At 38.3% G+C, this 11,098-nt stretch overlaps 1 protein-coding gene across 2 annotated transcripts in view; it reads left to right on the plus strand.

Annotated features, from left to right (window-relative positions):
- Pros1 (protein S) overlaps positions 1 to 11,098 on the plus strand; it is a 69,110-nt gene that overhangs the window by 22,722 nt on the left and 35,290 nt on the right. For both annotated transcript variants that reach the window (XM_031364207.1, XM_031364206.1), the window contains exons 2-4: positions 1,896 to 2,053; positions 5,080 to 5,104; positions 9,928 to 10,014. In XM_031364207.1, the coding sequence (XP_031220067.1) occupies positions 1,896 to 2,053; positions 5,080 to 5,104; positions 9,928 to 10,014 (270 nt within the window). The remainder of the gene's footprint in view (positions 1 to 1,895; positions 2,054 to 5,079; positions 5,105 to 9,927; positions 10,015 to 11,098) is intronic.

Here is an 11,098-nt window from a genome sequence, read left to right on the forward strand (position 1 = left end):
GATGGATCTGGAGAATATCATCCTGAGTGAGGTAACCCAATCACAAAAGAACACACATAGTTTGCACTCTCTGGTAAGTGGTTATTAGCCCAGAAGCTCAGAACACCCAAAATACAATCCACAAAGCAAAAGAAACTCAAGAAGAAAGAAGACCAAAGTGTGGATATTTCGTTTCTTTTTAGAAGGGGGTACAAAATACCCATGGAAGGAGTTGCAGAGACAAACTATGGAGCAGAGACTCAAGGAAGGACAATCCTGAGACTGCTCCACCTCGGAATCCTTCCCATATTAAGTCACCAAACCCAAACACTATTGTAGATGCCAACAAGTGCTGGATGACAGGAGCCTGATATAGCTGTCTCCTGAGAGGCTCTGACAGTACCTGACTAATACAGAAGTAGAGGCTCACAGCCATCCATTGGACTGAGTACAGGGTCCCCAGTGAAGGAGCTAGAGAAAGGACCAAAAGAGGTGAATGGTTTGCAGCCCCTTAGGACGAACAACAATATGAACTAACCAGTACCTACAGAGCTCCAAGGGACTAAACCACCAACCAAAGAGTACACATGGTGGGACTCATGGCTCCAGCAGCATATGTAGTAGAGGATGGCCTAGGTGCTCATAAATGGGAGGAGAGGCCCTTGGTTCTGTGAAGGTTCTATGCTCCCGTGTAGGAGAATGCCTGGGCCAGGAAGTGGGAGAGGGTGGGTTGGTGAGCAGAAGGAGGGAACAGGGTTTTTTTTTTTTTTTTTTTTTCCAAGAGAGGAAACCAGGAAAGGAGATATAATTTGAAATGTAAATATAGAAAATATCTAATAAAAAATAAAAAATAAAAATTAACTTTATAACAACACAAAAAATTATTATAGGAGAAACATCCATAATGTATTAAATAAAATTTACATGGTAAAAAAATTATTTTTATTTTATGTATGTGAGTACACTGTAGCTGTCTTCAGACATATCAGAAGAGGGTATTGGATCCCATTATAGATGGTTGTGGGCCACCATATGGTTGCTGGAAATTGAACTCAAGACCTCTGGAAAAGCAGTCAGTGCTCTTAACTGCTGAACCATCTCTCCAGCCCCCACTTTTTTACTCTTATAATGGTACTTATATTATTTTCTCTATGTTGTTTATACTAAGTGATTTTTCTTTTGCGTACAACCTTGCAAAGAATCCTTTCTTACTGGCTTTTTTGATTTACAAAAATACCCCTAAAACTGTGGTTGCAATTTGTTTCTTCCAAACTTAATAATGAAGTTGGAGATATATATATATATATATATATATATATATATATATATATGCATATATGTGTGTATATATATATGTATATATATATTGTTATTCACTTGTTTAAAACCAAAGTTACTTTTTATTTCTCTTTGCCTTCTATAGTGTGGGCTTAGCAAACTTCCTTTCCTCTATATTTTTCCTTTCGCTGTCATCTCTCACATGGCTGATGGGCATTCACATCTGATTTTCTCTATCTCCACAGAGATTCCAAATGCTTTCCACTAAAATTGAGAAAGTTTCTTATTCTCTGTGTCATAGATTCTTGACAACTCATTTTAGCCTGGGATGGTCATAATTAAGGAAAGCACTGACTACCATCTAGTGTATTTGGTCTCAAGCATGACTGGATAATTTGTATAGATCATGTAAAACAGCTGTAGTGAGCTGTACAAACTGTCATGAACTGAATCTGCTGCTTGAGTTGTTAACCAAAGGGCTTAAGTATCTACATATTTTTCTGAATCCAGTATATCAATTTTAAGTAACATGAATTTTCATAGGCACAAAATTATTTCACCTTATATTGTTTAATAAGATGATATATCTTAGGGGAAAAAATGAAAATTTTTATTTACATAAGTTTGCATTTCTATAGTCTTGTCAAAAGAACGTGCTTCGCAAGTCCTGGTGAGGAAGCGCCGTGCAAATACCTTGCTTGAAGAAACTAAGAAGGGCAACCTTGAAAGAGAGTGCATTGAAGAACTCTGCAATAAAGAAGAAGCCAGGGAGGTCTTTGAAAATAATCCTGAAACGGTAAGAATTCCTGGAAACGGTTGAGACCGTGCACTTAGATATACAGTTACAGGCCGAACGTTGCCAGCTTGTTGCCAGCTCCTCGGCTCCATTTGAAAGCTAATGATTCTGTAGACCATTTTCTATGTGTTGCCTTGTCACAGGTGCTCTGGCCTAACTAGATTCTCCTTAAGTCTCATTGTCAACAACTAGTGTTGACTTGGTGATTTGTAACAATTTTATCCTAACCCAAATTTGATAGCATCGAGGCTTTCAGAGATGTGTATAAAGTGTAAGTAACCGTGGGTACTTCTGTCACCACTGTTTTTCATTTATGCTGTTTTGGTTGATTGTTTGCATTTGAGATAGGTTCTTACTTGAGTCCCAGTTACCCTGAAGTTCACTCTCCTCCTGCCTCTGCTTCAGCCTGCCAAGTACTGGGATTATAGGTTGGTGTGTACTGCTGTGCACAATGTCACCATTCGTCTGAGACTACTTATTACAGTGTCATGTATACTGACTATACTTTATAATCTTTGGAAAGCTTCCCTAGGCTAATAATATCAGCAGTAATCTTCAGTGTATGAAAATTTACAAGTTATCCACCCCCCAAATATAACCATAAAGACTTAGAGATCGCACAGCAGCGTGGGATTTATTTTCCATTCCGTGTTTTAGGAGAGGCTGTTCTATAGTGTGCCTGTAGCTAGCAGGCATACCGTTAATACCTCCAAAAAGTGTTATAAGCTTCACCTTTAGAGTTTAAAGCTCATAACCCTGAAGGGTTTCCTCAGGTATTTTTCCTGGGACTAATTACACAAACTGGAGAAAAGAAAGAGACGACATGTATCAGGGTCCTCCTGTGCCTCTCTTACAGCTCCCAGCATCCTGACAATAGCTGAGTGATAATGAGCAAGAACACTTTGCCCATAGTTAGACAATCTGCCCCAAACTGTTGCCATTCGTGTTCTCTGTGGTTGTGCTTGTAGCCCTTATTATCTCACCATGTTCTGATAGGTTTGAAGAAGACATCTTCTGCAAATACCCAACAATTAGTTTTTAATCTACATACAGTTGGGGCCGGGGTGTGGAAAAAACAAACAAACCAAGAACAAAAGCAATGTGGAAATTAAAGGGTTTATTTGGCTTACATATCCTGAATTATGGTTCATTGTGGGAAACTCAAGAAGGAATCCAAACCAGGTGGGAGCCTAGAGGCAGGAGCTAATGCAGAGGCATGGAGGAGTGATGCTTGTTGGCCTGCTCCTCATGGCATGCTTAGCTAGATTTGTTATAGAATCCAGGACCACCATTCCAAGGATACCATCACCTATAATAAGCTGGGCCTTTCTCCATCTGTCACTAATTATAAAAATGCCCTTGCTTACAACTGTATCTTATAGAAGCATTTTTTCAATTGATGTTCCCTCTCAGATGATTCTAGCTTACGTCAAGTTGACATAAAATTAGCTAGCACAAACAGTAATAATAAAAAAATTTCTATCCAACACAATGTAGTAAACTTCCTTACTGTATATATATGTATACATATGTGTGTGTGTATGTGTGTATACATATATATATATACACATATATACATATATAATTTTCTACTATAAAAAAAGTATAATACAATAAACTCCGACACACCGCCTCCCTCCAATAATGATCAAGTCCTCCATTTTATTTTTCCGGCCCACCACATCTACTCAATGGCTTTGATAGAAAGCTTTGAGTATTCATGTTGCATGATTATGTCATCCATAAATACTTGACTGTCTATTTCTGCATTGTACATACTTTCTGAGGACAGATTTCAATGAGTAGTCAGAAAGGGAAACAGAACAAAGGAGGGAAGAGGGAAGAAGATGGAGAAGAAAGACTCATTCATGTTTCTTCACTTTCCCCAACATGGGTTTTGTCAACAGTCTACCCATTCCCTGTTTATAGCACTCATACTCTTAGCCCATATTCCCCATGTTTGCCCTCTTGCTCACCCCTTCACTGTCTCTAATGTATTCTTGTCATTACCATATCAGAAATTCATGAACCCCATTTGTTGCTGCTTATGGTTTGGCTTTGCTTTTGCCATAAACAACAATGTTGTCTGAATGATTCAGTGTCTCACCCTTTCTCATAAGCTAGTAGAAACCTGTTGTGCAGGTTTATGTGTAATAGGAGGAAAAGGTGAGGACATTGAGGTGGAAAAAGCCGTGTTCCATAGTGACTGAGCCAGAACTTTGAATATTTTTCTGTGTAGAAATTTTGGTTCTGCATAAAATATTCTTGTGTTATTTATGCTACATATGAGATATATTCTGAGTTTACTGTCAGAAATGTATAACATGTTCCACCTTCATAAAATACATTTGGTGCCCACCAGTTTATCAGGAAGGTGTTACATGTCCATTAGATGCAAATAAGGTAAGTGTTCAATTTAGTTCCTTTTAAATTATTTCATTGTGACCTTAGTTTAGATAATCATGATATAAAAATGTATCAAATGAAGGACAGATGTGGTGGTATACACCTTTAATCTCAGCACTCGGGAGGAGGGGATATGTGAATCTCTGTGAGTCTGTACTGGACCTGAACTACATAGTGAGTTCCAGGATAGACAGGGCTACATACAGAGACCCTGTCAACACAAAAAAGTGTATTAACTGGATGCTTAATCACGATTAAAAAAGTTACTTATTAAAGGTAGCATATATTTATCACCTTAAGTACAACCTTTTCAAATAAGAGGCCTTAAAATGTTATTTAATTGTTCAGTGGTGTTTTAATATATATTATATATATATAATATATAATATATATTATATATATATCATATATATAATATATATATATAAAGTGTGTATTTATCAATTATTGGCTATCTATCTTTTCTTGAAATATTTTCATATAGAAAAATTAGAATGTGAAAACACACAATATGTAACTTATTCTCATGTTAGTGTGAAAAAAAACCTAAAGCATTAATCTTCAGTTCTGTGGTGAAATTTAGGTTTGCTAATATTATCTATTTTTTTATTTTTTTCTAGGATTATTTTTATCCAAAATATTTAGGTAAGTTTTAAGTACCTGAAGCATAAAATCTTGGAAATCAAAGTGAATATAGATGTGTTCAAACTTTACCTTCTGCCCATATACCTATCCAATACTAATTTATCATCCTTGAGAAGAGGCGAGAGCAATGATGCTCTTGTATTTAAAGTCATGTCGACTGATTTGGAATGTCTCTTTACTATGTTGAACTGTTTCTGTTAGTTTTACATATCTTTCTGTTACAATATCTTTAGGCTGATGCCAATTATCTTCAGACAGACAGACATTATGTACAAATATGTTTTCATGGTTGTCTTTCACAAAATGAAAGCTATCTAAGCTCATCCAATCATGTGATATACAATTGTCCCTCACCCATTTGTAGAAGACATTCACAGCTCCTCTCTCTGTGACATCATCTCATCACCTCCTGCAGTCTCCTATCCATGCAGTTTTGGATTCTGGGCTCTCAATGTGGTGCTATTTGGACCCTCATATATGTTACATGACTTCAGTTAAATACTACTTCAAAGTAACAAAGCGTGTTTTCTTAAAGCAAATGTAGAAATGTTTCATATTAATATTATTCGGGAATGTTGTTTCTGCTTCCACATATTAGGGTTTCCAATTTCCGCATCTGTTTCTCATGTGATTCTCCATATTTGCAACAGACTTATGCTTTTTCCTACCTTTTCTTTCAGAATAACTCTTATCTATGCTTGGTTTCACACTATTATCTCTAGCCAACTAATAATTTAAAGGAAATCATTGGGAAAATATAGAAATGAACTCTGATATTATTATTAATATAGTCTTGTAAATGATTCAGTCATTGAACTCATTACTCTTGGAATTTGAGGATACATACTTTATATGTCTTATATATTACTCTGTGTACCCTTGGAACAATTCAAGAGACATTTTGAGAAGAATATTTATACTTTGGATCTTAAGAGAAAAATAGAAAAAAAAGCTGGTATGGATTTGTATTTACCTTATAGGATAACTAGTAGATTAAAAGTCCAAGATCACTGGGTACAAGATCTTTTGAAGCAGAGTTTTTAGTGTACATGGTGGTTAGGATTGTTTATGTGTGGCCCTTGCTGAGCTTGGATGACATGACTGTACTGTACAACGCTGTAGTTCATCCTCTTACCAACTGTAAGACAGCAATCAATTCGACGGTAGCTCTCTGTCGAGCACAGCAAGATCTTAGCTTCCCAATGTCTATGAGCCCATTTGTCACCTCTCTGGGTAGGTTTTCAGAAAGATTCCAAAGCACTTAATAAAATGTATTTCTTTTTGTCCTCTTCATTTTTCTCTCCTGATGTGCAATTTCTGTTTTCTTCTTTCTCTTCCTTCCTTCCATCCAAGTTTTACCCAGGCTGGATCCTTCTTAACTTCCATGATCAGATGAGATGGGATACATTCAGGGTGGTAAGGCCAAGCCCTTTCTTTCCTTCTCTAGCTACTAATACCAGTGTTGCGTGTCTTCTTTCAATAGCACACCAGGAACAGTAATTGGGAAGTGCTGTTATTTGTGTCTACAAATATGTAGTGCAACAAGGTTTTGTAAAACTCTTTGCTTTTACATTTTAAAGGGTAGAGAATGGATAAAACACTCATCCAGAAAAGAATCTATTTTTGTATACTTTAAGAGTCACCACTTTCCAAAACAGAAGCTAAGGATTTACATTGTGGAAGTAATTGAGAAAGGATAAGTTATCAAGACTACTCCAGCCTCTTATATTTAGAAGGGAATTTAATTGTTTAATAATAAAAAGAGATACTGCTAAGCTACTGAAACTTTAAGGTTATATTAACTTTGCTTCTTGAGGCCCATGTAATGAGGTAGTGTAAGCAGACCTAAGCACTCTGGCAGATGAAACAAAGTCATTCACCAAATTATGTTAAGAAAACAGAAACTCTCAGAAAAAGATCTGTCTCGGGTGTAGAAAGTAAACTGAAGCAGAGCACAAACTGCAGGATTGAAGCTAGAAAGCACATAGGTGCCTCTAGACATGCAGATAGGAGGAGGGCACAAGGGTGGCAGTCTCTGTGACACCCAGGAGACCTGATAAAAGACTGTTTGTTGCTGTAGTTTTTCAAGTTGAAAGTTCTGTCGTGTCCTGCTCTGTTCTTCCAGTGTGTGTTCTGAAAGCCTTTGTCAAAGACTCAGAGTGCATGTTCCACAGGATGAAGTATGTGTCTGGTGCTGGAAATCCAGTGAGGAGCCCATTGTTGGGGGAGCTCACCCTCCCTAGGAGTGAGCATACTACTGCTATTACGATAAAGTGACATAGTATGAAACTGCCCTCTCCACTCATCTCTTTCTACATGTAGTTTCCCGTAGCTCTCAGACCTAAACAGAGAAGTTTCTGCGTGCTGTGGATGGTGACGAATACAGAAACATGACTGCTCAGAATGCAGGGGATAAGTCGAATACTCAGCCAGCCAGAAATGAGATTTTTTTTTCCCTCTGATGATTAAGGGTCACACTCAAAGAGGGGTGGGAAGATGGTTAAAGTCAGAGGTAGTAGAGTACTGGAGCAAAAACAGTATCACGTGCGCACGACAGAACTGATGTACTTTCACGTTCACAGCAGCTGTGGATGCTTGCACAAGATCAAGCCAGCCTACAGTCTCACAATTCTAGGGTGGTGTGGGAAGTAGGTCGTGAGCTCCCACCTGTAGCTGGGGAGCTGTGAACAAATGATGGCATCAGAGAGAGAGAGAGAGAGAGAGAGAGAGAGACAGAGACAGAGACAGAGACAGAGAGACAGAGAGACAGAGAGAGACAGAGACAGAGAGAAACACAGAGAGGGAGATACAGATAGAGAGAGACAAAGAAAGATTAACCCCACACTAAGGCATATGTGGGCAGAACAAACTGAATTTAAAGAAGTTTGATACACGATACCTCAGCAGAATGGCTGCCTGCACAAGACCCGAAGACATACAACATCAGTAGACATACTAACATAGAATAGGGCAATCTCACAGGGCCCCACCCATAGGCAAAGAACTAAAGGCAACTGACAGATGTGGAGAAGAGGAGAAATAGTCCTCTCTAGGGATGAAATCCATAGTTGATTCCCAATACCAAGTGGTCAGCTCTGAAGTCATATACATCTAAGCCACATTACATAGGCTAAGCAGGTTATACCTATATATTTAGGCCATAATGTTGAGAGGGGGCCAATGGGAAGGGATGAGGTCCATAGGGGGGATTAGAGGAAGGAAAGGGAAAGAAGGAAAAAATGTAATTATATTTTCATTTAAGATTTTTAAAAAAAATAATTTCAAAGAGAGAACATGATGTTGGTGAGAGAAAGATGAGGTGGATTTGGGGTCAGGGTGAATGGGAGGAAAATGTATTCAAGAAACATCATGAAATTCTCAAAAGATTCACAAAAAATATATTTTACTTATTGGAACAACTGTATTAGCAATGGTGTGGCTTGGAGCTGCTTCAATGGGTTCTTAAAGCCAAACTATACCATGAAAAGGTGTTTATTCTCAGAGTATCAAAAGCTGAACATGTCAAAAAAATTTTTTAAACAAAAAATAAAAGGTGAAAATGTTAAGTGGATTTAGTCTCAGTTTTTACTGAAAGCAGAGCCAGCATAGTAGATGTCCAGTGTCCTGGATCCCAAGATTTAATCAAATCAAAATTATAAACCATGATACAAATGAGATAAATTTTGAGATGGGTTTTTAAGTAGAAGAATGAATTTGCCTATCCTAGCTGTAGCCAATTACATCAATACAATACTAACAAGAAATAAGTTTCAGATGTTGTCGAAGGAACGAACATTCTAGAACTAGATTATTCAGTTGCACGGGGTATTTCATGAGTATCTCTACAAATATGTACTGGCACAAAGCGCCATCATACAAGGAGAGAGGAAAAAAAAAATCCCTGATCTTTAAAAGTCAAACTCCAAAGTTCCACTTTTTTTTTGATTTGGTCTAAACAGCAGCACTCCCTTCTCTCAAGAGGAGAGGAGAAATGAAGAACATACCAGGTGCATGTCCTGTGTGGCCACAGGTCATCATTTTACCTGTATGGTTCAAACCAGACCTTTTTTTTTTTTTTTCTTTCAGGGCATCCGCGAGTCAGTTGAGTAGCTGGGTAGGAGAAAGAGCTTGCATGCTACAGTGATGACCTGAGTGTAGTGCCCAGACCCCAGGGAGGCTCGCTGGGTCACATCTGCAATCCCAGCAGTCCTAGAGCGAGATTGGGAGGCAGAGATAGGAGAACTGGAAGAAGGTCCGGAGTAGTGCAGCAGCGAAAATAACAAGATCTCTTGCCTCAAAAACAAGGAGGAAAGAACCGACTCTTAAAAAGTGCTCTGCTCTCCAGATAGCCTACTACAGGAGCTCATGCGTGAGCACGCACACACACATACTAAATAAATATCTTTTAAAAACGTATCTATTCCTTATACTACCAATGTTGTATTTTGTTCACATCTGTCAATCCACTTATATATAACATTTACAACTCAATATTCCGCAAAGCATGCTTTAGATAAACTCCTGTTACTAAAGCGAAGAGGAAAGCATGCACCCGAACCCTAAAAAGACCTTCTTCTCCATCGTGTAAATAACGCATCGGCTTAAAGTCGTGCTACCAGGCTGGCGCTCATAGCGTCTTCAGTTGAGCTGAGTTCTCTTGAACTTTGACAGAACAAAAGTGGAGGTGAAAATTTTTAGGGCGATCCGTTAGTTCTAACTCTTGCGAAGCAACAAGAGTGGCCATCTCCCGGCTTTAGGGTGATTTCTACCCTGAGTTCAGATCAAGGCTGCTGTGATGCAGTTCCATCTTTTCTTTCTCGCAGGTTGTTTGGGCGCTTTCCGCGTTGGCGCATTCAGTGCGGCCAGACAGTCAGCTAGTGCCTACCCTGACCTCAGGAGCTGTGTCAATGGTAAGCTGTTGCTTAAAAACAACATAGAAAAAAAAAGAAGAAAAAAAAACCCAACAAAATAAAACAATATAGAAGTCTTGTGAGTAAAAAACACTGTGCTGATATAAACCGATGTTTGAAAACCAGTAAGTGAGCTCCTGAAGGGGGCTATGCCAAACACTAATGCAATTTTGAACTAAACGTAGAAGCATAATTTTCCATTGTAAATGCATCTGTTTTACTTAAAATGAAAATTTCCCCCAACATTTCAGCTAAGTGGTGGCCAGTGATAGTAGGCTTCAAGTTACTGGCTGTCAGAAATTTTATTCCTAGCATCGTTATTTTGGCTACAATTGTATAAACATATAGTATGACCAAAAGTTATAGTTAACTGGTAGGTCAGAGGAGAGCTATGCACACTCTTTTAACTTTCGGGTACTGATGATACAAATATGAAAACATGTGTATGATAACAGCCTTTATTCTCTGAAGTTTATTCAGGGCCTACAGTGACCACCATTTATTTGATAGTTGGGCTCATTTTCTTTCACTTTTCTGCAACTCATTCTCCAGTGTTTGAAAACCATTATTTTATGTATTTTAATAAGAATTCTGCTTATTTAAGGCAAGAAGGTCCCTTTTACTTTTTCTTGCTTCAAGTTGGAATTCTTGCACAGAGAATAACTTGGTCTGTCTTCCTCATAGAATTGTTTTAAGGCTTAAATCAAGTGAAGTATTTTTTTCTGGCTCAATGGTACACAATTTTAATCCCAGCACTTGGGAGGCAGAGGCAGTCAGATCTCTATGAGTTAGAGACCAGCCTGGACTACATAGTAAGTAAGTTTCAGGACAATCAGAGCCTTGTCTCACTTTTTCATTTCTTTTTTTTTTTCTCTATTTTTTTAGACATTTTCTTTATTTACATGTAAATTTCTCCATTCCCAGATTCCCCTCCAAAAAACAAAGAAACAAACAAAAACAACAAAAACAAACCCCTGTTGCCTCCCCCTTCCCTATGCTTGGCACCCTGCCCTCTACCACTTTCTGGCCCTGGCATTCCCCTACACTGGGGCACAGAACCTTCACAGGGCCGAGCTCCTCTCCT

The sequence above is a fragment of the Mastomys coucha genome, unplaced genomic scaffold, assembly GCF_008632895.1.
Source record: "Mastomys coucha isolate ucsf_1 unplaced genomic scaffold, UCSF_Mcou_1 pScaffold12, whole genome shotgun sequence".
Taxonomy (NCBI): domain Eukaryota; kingdom Metazoa; phylum Chordata; class Mammalia; order Rodentia; family Muridae; genus Mastomys; species Mastomys coucha.